Source organism: Bombina bombina, chromosome 4, assembly GCF_027579735.1.
Source record: "Bombina bombina isolate aBomBom1 chromosome 4, aBomBom1.pri, whole genome shotgun sequence".
Classification (NCBI taxonomy): Eukaryota; Metazoa; Chordata; class Amphibia; order Anura; family Bombinatoridae; genus Bombina; species Bombina bombina.
In genome coordinates, this window is record NC_069502.1 from 781,116,336 (window position 1) to 781,127,768 (window position 11,433).

General features: G+C 35.7%; 1 protein-coding gene across 1 annotated transcript in view; it reads left to right on the plus strand.

The window, feature by feature from the left end:
- Positions 1–11,433, plus strand: part of NUP133 (nucleoporin 133) — a 750,179-nt gene that overhangs the window by 477,914 nt on the left and 260,832 nt on the right. The window contains exons 17-18 of the mRNA XM_053712280.1: positions 814–1,065; positions 8,403–8,536. Coding sequence (XP_053568255.1) covers positions 814–1,065; positions 8,403–8,536 — 386 coding nt within the window. The remainder of the gene's footprint in view (positions 1–813; positions 1,066–8,402; positions 8,537–11,433) is intronic.

The window sequence follows — 11,433 nt, forward strand, 5'->3', positions numbered from 1 at the left end:
AACAATAGCCCCTCCCCCCAAATTTGAGACCAAAAAAAATGCCAAATGGTAGTCATGGAAACCACCTAAGCAAAATAATGTAAACAATGGTAACATAACAATGATTGATAATTATGATCATTCATAAAATAAGTGATAATAAAGATCAGTTGTGATAAGGTGACACTGTATAAGAACCTGTGATAACCAAACACCCAAAATAAAAATTGAGCCCTTATGGCTAAGTTTATAACGATATTAATACACTATTAATACATTGTGGCTTGCAGAGTATGAGGGCTACTAATGAGCGTAATGCTTAAAGTACCCAACTATTTGTAATTATATGTGGGACTCCGTGTGCTATACTATACTGAAGGAGGACATGGAACTAGTTTAGAATCCTACCTTATTACATGCGCATAACAGATATGTGATCATATATATATATATATATATTGTGTATGTTTAAAAAGAGCAGACACCCCCTTTTCCTCTGCATATGAAAAGACCCTTTACACAAACAGAAGCAAGCTGGAGTAGGTATACATCAGTGTTCTTCTAAAACTTTGGGGCTTGGTTAGGAGTCTGAAAATCAGTGCAATGTTATTTAAAAATAAGCAAAACTATACATAAAAAAACCCTGATATGGGCTATATAAATGGATAATCTACAAAACATTTATACAAAGTAAAATCTAGTGCATCATGTCTGGCTAACATTTTAGCCAGTGGTCGGTAAAATCGGCAGGGTGATGCACCCGCTAAAAAAATATATATATAAATGTATGCATTATTTTTTTTAAATGTATTTATTGAAATATTTACCTTGCAGCATCAAGTGGACCTGGTGGCATCCGTACGGTGATTGTTCGTCAACATGGCATAATACTAAACAAAGTCTATCCTCAAGCAGATAGTGGCCTCCGGAATACTCTTGTTGAGCAGTTAGTTGCATTGCTCAATTATTTTCTTGATGACTTTGTCACTCAACTGAAATCTGTAGACAAACCGCATCAACAAGAACGATATAGTGTTCTGGAAATGGAGTATGCACAGAAAAGATCAGAGCTCTTGTCTCCTTTATGTGAGTTTACTTTTTTTATTTTATATATAAATATATATATATAAGAATTTAAAGTGATGGTAAATATCAGCTTTTAACAAAAAATAAATAAAGGGAAGTTTAAGTGATTAGTTACACATATATATATGGTGCACATCGCTAAACTCTGGCTCCGGGCCACCCGTGGCACAGTGCTCACCTTCAATGAGTTGACATTTTAACCTCTACTCATTGGTAGAAGAGCTATGTGTTGTGGGCTGAGTTTAGCGATGTGCAGCAGAACACACAGGGTGAGTTCAGCACCCTTTTTTTTAAATAACTGATCACTTAAACTCCTTTATTTTTAGTGATGGTAAATCCTAGCGTTTAATAAACTTTTATATTTGGATTTCCTTTATGGTCTGTTACTTATCTTGTGTAATTTTTTGTTTTTATGGTTACATTTGAGAAGAAATATTTTTCAGAAAATATAAGAGTATTAATAATATGCAAAACATACTTTTACTCTTATCTCTTTATGCTTTCTAAGAAAAATGGTTTGTGGTACCCCATTTGGGTTTTGAACAAGCAACAAACCTATAAACACAAGAGTTCAAACAGGATATCTGATGCTAATTACAGTTTATTCGTCCATAAGTATTTATGATGACTATAGTCATCAAAGATGTGTTTCCACTTTCCTATTGCATACATATACATTACAGTTGTGCTCAAAAGTTTACATACCATGGCAGAATTTATGATTTCTTGGCCATTTTTCAGAGAATATGAATGATAACACAAAAACTTTTTTCACTCATGGTTAGTGTTTGGCTGAAGCCATTTATTATTAATCAACTGTGTTTACGCTTTTTAAATCATAATGACAACAGAAACTACCCAAATGACCCTGATCAAAAGTTTGCACAAAGGGGTTTGAATGGCTATTAAAGGTAACCATCCTCACCTGTGATCTGTTTGCTTGTAATTAGCGTGTGTGTATAAAAGGTCAATGAGTTTCTGGACTCCTGACAGACCCTTGCATCTTTCATCCAGTGCTGCACTGACGTTTCTGGATTCTGAGTCATGGGGAAAGCAAAAGAATTGTCAAAGGATCTGTGGGAAAAGGTAGTTGAACTGTATAAAACAGGAAAGGGATATAAAAATATATCCACGGAATTAAGAATGCAAATCAGCAGTGTTCAAACTCTAATCAAGAAGTGGAAAATGAGGGGTTCTATTGAAACCAAACCACGGTCAGGTAGACCAACTAAAATTTCAGCCACAACTGCCAGGAAAATTGTTCGGGATGCAAAGACAAACCCACAAATAACTTAAGGTGAAATACAGGACATGTGGTGTGGCTGTTTCAAGATGCACAATAAGGAGGCGCTTGAAGAAGGATGGGCTGCATGGTCGCCAGAAGAAAGCCATTAATATGCAAATCCCACAAAGTATCCTGCTTACAATACGCCAAACAGCACAGAGACAAGCCTCAAACCTTCTGGCACAGTCATTTGGAGTGATGAGACCATAATTGAGCTTTTTGGCCACAACCATAAACGCTACATTTGGAGAGGAGTCAACAAGGCCTATGATGAAAGGTACACCATTCCTACTGTGAAACACAGAGGTGGATCGCTGATGTTTTGGGGATGTGTGAGCTACAAAGGCACAGGAAATTTGGTCAGAGTTGATGGTAAGATGAATGCAGTATGTTATCAAACAGAACCCCTCATTTTCCACTTCTTGATTAGAGTTTGAACACTGCTGATTTGCATTCTCAATTCATTGGATATCTTTTTATATCCCTTTCCTGTTTTATACAGTTAAACTACCTTTTTCCCACAGATCCTTTGACAATTCTTTTTCTTTCCCCATGACTCAGAATCCAGAAACGTCAGTGCAGCACTGGATGAAAGATGCAAGGGTCTGTCACGAGTCCAGAAACTCATTGACCTTTTATACACACACACTAATTACAAGCAAACGGGTCACAGGTGAGGATAGTTACATTTAATAGCCATTCAAACCCCTTTGTGTCAACTTGTGTGCATGTTATCAGGCCAAAATCACCAGGGTATGTAAACTTTTGATCAGGGTCATTTTGGGTAGTTTCTGTTGTCATTATGATTTAAAAAGAGTAAACACAGTTGATTGATAATAAATGGCTTCAGCCACGCACTAACCATTAGTGAAAGAAAAGTTTTTGTGTTATCATTCATATTCTCTGAAAAATGGCCAAGAAATCATAAATTCTGCCAGGGTATGTAAACTTATGAGCACAACTATATATATATATATATATATATATATATATATATATCTTAAATAGTGATGTTATCTTACAGCGCTGCGTGTAGTGACCTCTTGCTCCTGTCTGTAGTGGGTCCCCAAACACCCACTAGGTGTATAAGAAATATAGGAATAGATAGATAGGAGCTCCACAAATAGGCAAGGTCTTGTATAGTTAAAGTTTGAGGTTTGACCATAGGTGAGGATAGCGTTCTGTAAACCGTGTAGTGAATATATGGACAAGTCTCTAGATAGAGATATAGCACAGGGATAAATTCGGATGTTTTATGTATAAATTATCATAAGGGACTCTAGGATATATATGCAAGATGTTATAAAATTTATTACATTCAGCACAAAGTATCATATAGTTAAAAACAATTTATTACATTCGGCACAAAGTATCATATAGTTAAAAACAATTATATACATGGATCCATGTTAACAAAATCTTATATTTCTTAAATTATACCCTGATTAATCTAAAACAAATTTCGCTGTTAAGAAAATTTAAAAATATGTATGAGTCTCACACATATAGATAAAAAATGCTACAGTAATAGTGTGGTCACACTGGTATGTGGCCACGCTGATGCAGTCTACACTAAAAAATACAGCTGTGAAAATATATACGTGAGCACGTTGATACCTTCTGACCAATGGAGCTGTTATAGGTATACAAAAGGTACTGTTATAAGTATACAAAGGTACTTATGACATTAGATTATGTATGTGATTGTAAAATCAAAAAAAGAAAAAAGGCAATAAATGTCATTTAGGGATGAAAGTGACAAATAGCGTGGTGGACAATGATGTGGACGTGGTGTTCCAAAATATTAATACCAAAAAAAGGAGGATATTTAGAACGAATGTCAAAAAGCGTGATCTACAAAAGTAGTGGAACCAAAAATATAAATACAAAATGTGATCCACAAAAAATACTCAGTCCAGAGTTGTGAGAGCAAATCGCAAAATGTAGAAAAATGTTGAAAAAATGTGAGCAACTAGTGTGTACACAAACTAGTAAACGTGATTAAAAAACTTGAAGGTGTGGTGAAGGATTTGTAAGTTCCTGGAATTTACTCCATTTGTTGAAATGTCCCTTTAGTTGTAATCCTGAAAGATGAAGAATGCTTGGAGATCAAAATATAAAAATAAAAATAGAATGTGAAGATAAAAAATGTGAAAAATATATAAAAAAGAAAATAGATCTGGGAAATCCTCAAGACCTGTAAATAAAGAATAACAACATAGTGTGATACCGTCTAAGTATTCAAACAATTAAAGGAATATAACTCACCATATATCTGTCAACGCGTTTCGGCCTACAAAAGAGGCCTTTTTCATAGTCTTGAAAAAGGCCTCTTTCTCTTGTTAAGTGTATCCAGTCCACGGATCATCCATTACTTATGGGATATTCTCCTTCCCAACAGGAAGTTGCAAGAGGAACACCCACAGCAGAGCTGCTATATAGCTCCTCCCTTAACTGTCATATCCAGTCATTCTCTTGCAAGCCTCAACCAAGATGGAGGTCGTAAGAGGAGTGTGGTGTTTTATACTTAGTTTATTCTTCAATCAAAAGTTTATTTTTAAATGGTGCCGGAGTGTACTGTTTATCTCAGGCAGTATTTAGAAGAAGAATCAGCCTGCGTTTTCTATGATCTTAGCAGAAGTAACTAAGATCCATGGCTGTTCTCACATATTCTGAGGAGTGAGGTAACTTCAGAGAGGGAATGGCGTGCAGGTTTTCCTGCAATAAGGTATGTGCAGTTAATATTTTTCTAGGGATGGAATTTGCTAGAAAATGCTGCTGATACCGAACTAATGTAAGTAAAGCCTTAAATGCAGTGAGAGCTACTGGTATCAGGCATATTAATAGAGATGCATACTCTTATAAAAATGTAATATAAAACGTTTGCTGGCATGTTTAATCGTTTTTATATGTATTTGGTGATAAAACTTATTGGGGCCTAGTTTTTTCCACATGGCTGGCTTGAATTTTGCCTAGAAACAGTTTCCTTAGGCTTTCCATCCAAATCTAATTTCTCTGAGACTGACTGCATGGAGATTGAACGCTTGATTCTATCAAAGCGTGGCTTCTCCGAGTCAGTCATTGATACTTTAATACAGGCACGAAAGCCTGTTACCAGGAAAATCTACCACAAGATATGGAGTAAATATCTTTATTGGTGTGAATCCAAGAATTACTCATGGAGTAAGCTTAGGATTCCTAGAATATTGTATTTTCTCCAAGAGGGCTTGGACAAAGGATTATCAGCTAGTTCCTTAAAGGGACAGATTTCTGCTCTTTCTATTCTTTTGCACAAGCGTCTGGCAGAGGTTCCAGACGTCCAGGCATTTTGCCAGGCTTTGGTTAGAATTAAGCCTGTGTTTAAACCTGTTGCTCCCCCGTGGAGCTTAAACTTGGTTTTTAAAGTTCTTCAAGGAGTTCAGTTTGAACCCCTTCATTCCATTGATATTAAACTTTTATCTTGGAAAGTTCTGTTTTTGATGGCTATTTCCTCGGCTCGGAGAGTCTCTGAGCTATCTGCCTTACAATGTGATTCTCCTTATCTGATTTTTCATGCAGATAAGGTAGTCCTGCGTACCAAACCTGGGTTTTTACCTAAGGTGGTTTCTAACAAGAATATCAATCAAGAGATTGTTGTTCCATCATTGTGTCCTAATCCTTCTTCAAAGAAGGAACGTCTTTTACATAATCTGGACGTAGTCCGTGCCTTGAAGTTTTACTTACAAGCTACTCAAGATTTTCGCCAAACATCTACCCTGTTTGTTGTTTACTCTGGACAGAGGAGAGGTCAAAAAGCTTCGGCAACCTCTCTTTCCTTTTGGCTTCGGAGCATAATACGCCTAGCCTATGAGACTGCTGGACAGCAGCCCCCTGAAAGGATTATAGCTCATTCTACTAGAGCTGTGGCTTCCACCTGGGCCTTTAAAAATGAGGCCTCTGTTGAACAGATTTGCAAGGCCGCGACTTTGTCTTCGCTTCACACTTTTTCCAAATTTTACAAATTTGAAACTTTTGCTTCTTCGGAGGCTGTTTTTGGGAGAAAGGTTCTTCAGGCAGTGGTTCCTTCCGCTTAATCCTGCCTTGTCCCTCCAATCATCCGTGTACTTTAGCTTTGGTATTGGTATCCCATAAGTAATGGATGATCCGTGGACTGGATACACTTAACAAGAGAAAACATAATTTATGCTTACCTGATAAATTTATTTCTCTTGTAGTGTATCCAGTCCACGGCCCGCCCTGTCCTTTTTAAGGCAGGTCTAAATTTTAATTAAACTACAGTCACCACTGCACCCTATGTTTTCTCCTTTCTCCGTTTGTTTTCGGTCGAATGACTGGATATGACAGTTAGGGGAGGAGCTATATAGCAGCTCTGCTGTGGGTGATCCTCTTGCAACTTCCTGTTGGGAAGGAGAATATCCCATAAGTAATGGATGATCCGTGGACTGGATACACTACAAGATAAATAAATTTATCAGGTAAGCATAAATTATGTTTTTGTAGGCCGAAACGCGTTGACAGATATATGGTGAGTTATATTCCTTTAATTGTTTGAATACTTAGACGGTATCACACTATGTTATTATTCTTTATTTACAGGTCTTGAGGATTTCCCAGATCTATTTTCTTTTTTATATATTTTTCACATTTTTTATCTTCACATTCTATTTTTATTTTTATATTTTGATCTCCAAGCATTCTTCATCTTTCAGGATTACAACTAAAGGGACATTTCAACAAATGGAGTAAATTCCAGGAACTTACAAATCCTTCACCACACCTTCAAGTTTTTTAATCACGTTTACTAGTTTGTGTACACACTAGTTGCTCACATTTTTTCAACATTTTTCTACATTTTGCGATTTGCTCTCACAACTCTGGACTGAGTATTTTTTGTGGATCACATTTTGTATTTATATTTTTGGTTCCACTACTTTGGTAGATCACGCTTTTTGACATTCGTTCTAAATATCCTCCTTTTTTTGGTATTAATATTTTGGAACACCACGTCCACATCATTGTCCACCACGCTATTTGTCACTTTCATCCCTAAATGACATTTATTGCCTTTTTTCTTTTTTTGATTTTACAATCACATATATAATCTAATGTCATAAGTACCTTTGTATACTTATAACAGTACCTTTTGTATACCTATAACAGCTCCATTCGTCAGAAGGTATCAACGTGCTCACATATATATTTTCACAGCTGTATTTTTTAGTGTAGACTGCATCAGCGTGGCCACATACCAGTGTGACCACACTATTACTGTAGCATTTTTTATCTATATGTGTGAGACTCATACATATTTTTAAATTTTCTTAACAGCGAAATCTGTTTTAGATTAATCAGGGTATAATTTAAGAAATATAAGATTTTGTTAACATGGATCCATGTATATAATTGTTTTTAACTATATGATACTTTGTGCCGAATGTAATAAATTGTTTTTAACTATATGATACTTTGTGCTGAATGTAATACATTTTATAACATCTTGCATATATATCCTAGAGTCCCTTATGATAATTTATACATAAAACATCCGAATGTATCCCTGTGCTATATCTCTATCTAGAGACTTGTCCATATATTCACTACACGGTTTACAGAACGCTATCCTCACCTATGGTCTAGCATCAAACCTCAAACTATAACTATACAAGACCTTGCCTATTTGTGGCGCTCATATATATATATATATATATATATATATATATATATATATATATATATAAAATTTTATTTATTTTTTTTATTTTAAATTATGCCAACTTTCTTGATCAAACTTTTAAAAGATGGGGAGTTTAAAGTTTAATCTCCTACCTATTATTTTTTAACCTCATCAATAACATTACACTTTACGCCATCAGTGACATATTCATAAATGTCATCTATTCTGATATCACAATATCATACATCAAACTTAGAAAAAAATATTTTAACTTTTAAGCTGTAAAAAAAAAAATTATAACTGATAAAGGTTGTCATCATGCTCGTAGTAATATGTAGTAAGTATGTTTTTATTAATTTACTTTTTCTCTCTTTCCAGTGGCTCTTGGTCAGTACCACTGGGCTGCAAGCCTTGCTGAGAAGTACTGTGACTTTGATATATTGGTGCAGATATGTGAAATGACCGATAATCAAACTAGATTGCAGCGTTACATGGCCCAGTTTGCAGATCAGGTATAGTATTTTTAGCATTTTAGTGCTTCAAAAAAAATAATTATGACTTTCTGATTTGCAATATATAATTTTTGTCATCTGCATTTATATTTCAAATAAATCGGTGATAGTCTCATTCCTTAGGTATAAATTAATAAAGTCTACGGTATTCAAGATCTAATTTATAAAATGAGTTGTTCATCATGCCATGTTCGACAGTCTCTCAAGGCATTGAAACATATTTGTAAAATAGGCTACAGAGTTACACTTTCTATGAGTTCAATATAAGCAATAATCTTTATCATTTATCATTAACAAATGAACTTCACTAACCCAACAGTTGCCCTCATCTCCCCACTAATATCATTCCCACCTTTGCAGTCCCCACCTCCTGTTTCCCATTCTCCCACCCATCTAGATTGTAAGTTCCCATGGGAATAGGGCCTTCAATTCCCCCTGTATCTTTCTGTAAAATGTTGTCTTTTATTGTATTGTTTCTCTGTTGTACTTCTATCCTTGTACTCATGGGCAGCACTGCAGAATCTGTTGGCGCTTTATAAATAAAGAATATTCATAAAATAATATATGTTTGCAAACGAATTGAATAAATTAAATAAAACTAGCCCTTCTAAAATCATTTTGGATAAATAGCCAAAAACCTCCACCATCCCTGTATTCTAAAAGGGACAGTCAGCACCAGAATTTTTGTTGTTTAAAAAGATAGATAATCCCTTTTATTACTCATTCCTCAGTTTTGCATAACTAACACAGTTATAATAATATACTTTTCACCTATGATTACCTTGTGTCTAAGCTTCTGCTGACTGCCTTCTTACCTCAGTTCTTTTGACAGACTTGCCTTTTAGCCAATCAATTCTCACGTGCACAAGCTCAATGTTATCTATATGAAACACATGAACTAATGCCCTATAGTGGTGAAAAACTGTAAAAATCGATTTAGATTAGAGGCAGCCTTTAAGGTCTAAGAAATTAGCATATAAACCTATAAAAGCTGTAGCTTTCAACTAAGAATACCAAGAGAACAAAGTACAATTGGTGATAAAAGTACATTGGAAAGTTGTTTAAAATTTCATGCCCTATCTGAATTATGAAAAAGAAATTGACTTGACTGTCCCTTTAAATGTTGTATTAATATTTTTATTTTATAGATTTCATCTGCCAAACCCTTATTGTGTGTTCCATTTTAAAGCTTCTACCTTGTAAATGGCAAATTCAATTGTTAGATTTAAAGAGAATGTAGATTGAATTTTTGACTGTCATGAAGAATTTAAAAAAAAAACCTTTTACCTTTTAAATGAAAAAGAAAAAAAAAATACTCACTGCAACAAAAGTGAATACACCTGTGATCACTGACACACTAGTTAGAAAACCTGTGTTTATTGAAACAATACTGAGAACACTGTTTCCAATTAGCCTACTTGCATGAACATGGTTATACAATGACCTAAAAACACCAGAACTTTCTCAGTTTTGGACCTATAAGTCTTGCCTATCTGCATGTCTGCATTAGGGTTCCACATGGAAAAGAATTGCCATAGCAATTGAAAAATATTGTGCAATGTCACAAAGATGGAAATGGATACAGGAAGATCGGTGACAAACTAAAAACCAGTCAGAGTAACGGCAGTAATGGGGGGGGGGGGGGTATAAAACGAGCCATAGTACCACTAATCAGAACCACACCAACAGTCATCCTAAAATGCCACTGACAGTGCGCTTCTTGCACAGTCTAGCTCTGACCAACAGATGGGCAAGTGTTTAAGTCTTGGCTTAGTGGTTATCAATGAAAATTGAAGTTTTTTGTTTTAGCTCAGACAGTGTGAAGGACATTGCATTTAAACCTCTATGAATGACATTTAAGAAAAAATCCCTTGTTTGCTCTTTAGCACAAAATTGCAAGATTAAACATAAAAAGAATAACAAGACGCCTAATGAATATTGAGAGCACATTCTTTGGTCAGATGAAACCAAGATACATTTCTTCTGCTCAGATGGGGTCCAGAATGTTAGGCGTGAACCTGGCCAGGACTACCACAGGAAAAAGGACGAGGATACTCTGGAACTTTTACCAATGTGGTTTATTCAAACTGACGAGTGGAGCACTAAACAGTGTACAAGGCTGACAGGATCTGACGCGTTTCACTCATGCTCACATGCGCTTCATCAGAGATCCGCATTCTGGCCGCTACAATCAGCGGAGGACACGGTAACCATTATCGTACTGATTCTCCTTTTTCAAGTAACTAAGGTACTTTGTCTTGTTGCACACTAAGTGGAGAAGTCTTTCAGTTAGATACTAACTTTTACGACTGAGCTGTAAAGGGGTGTCTGTATACTTGCAACATTTGTATTACCTGCACCACGCCTTGTGCAGTACCTTTTGCACTTTATATACTTTACACTGCTGGGATTTAAGTATTGGATGGACTGCGTTTTTCCTGTTGTTTTTCTCATAACAGGACTACCACAGTGAAGCACGGAGGTGGGTGTGTAATGATTTGAGGCTGCATAAGAAAGCGCCATGAATGCCTGTGGATATACCAAAATACTGGCTAACAAGATGACTCCCAGTCAGAAGCCTGGCAGAAGAGCAATATTCCTGAATGATAACTTTCCAACATACACTGCCAAAATCACAAAAGATTTTCTAAGGAAGAAAAAAGTGAAAACTGACATGTCAAAGTATGTTGCCCGATTTAAATCCAAAAGAACAGCTTTTGGGGTATTTTAAAGAGAAAGGCAAAACACGAAAAAAAGAACATCTCTCCAGAAATTTGTGCAACACTGGTATCCTCCATGCCGAAGAGGATTGAGTCAGTCCGTAATGAAATGTGTAGTGACTTTTGTTGCATTGAGTTTTTGTGTGTGTGTGTATATGTGTGTGTGTATATATATAT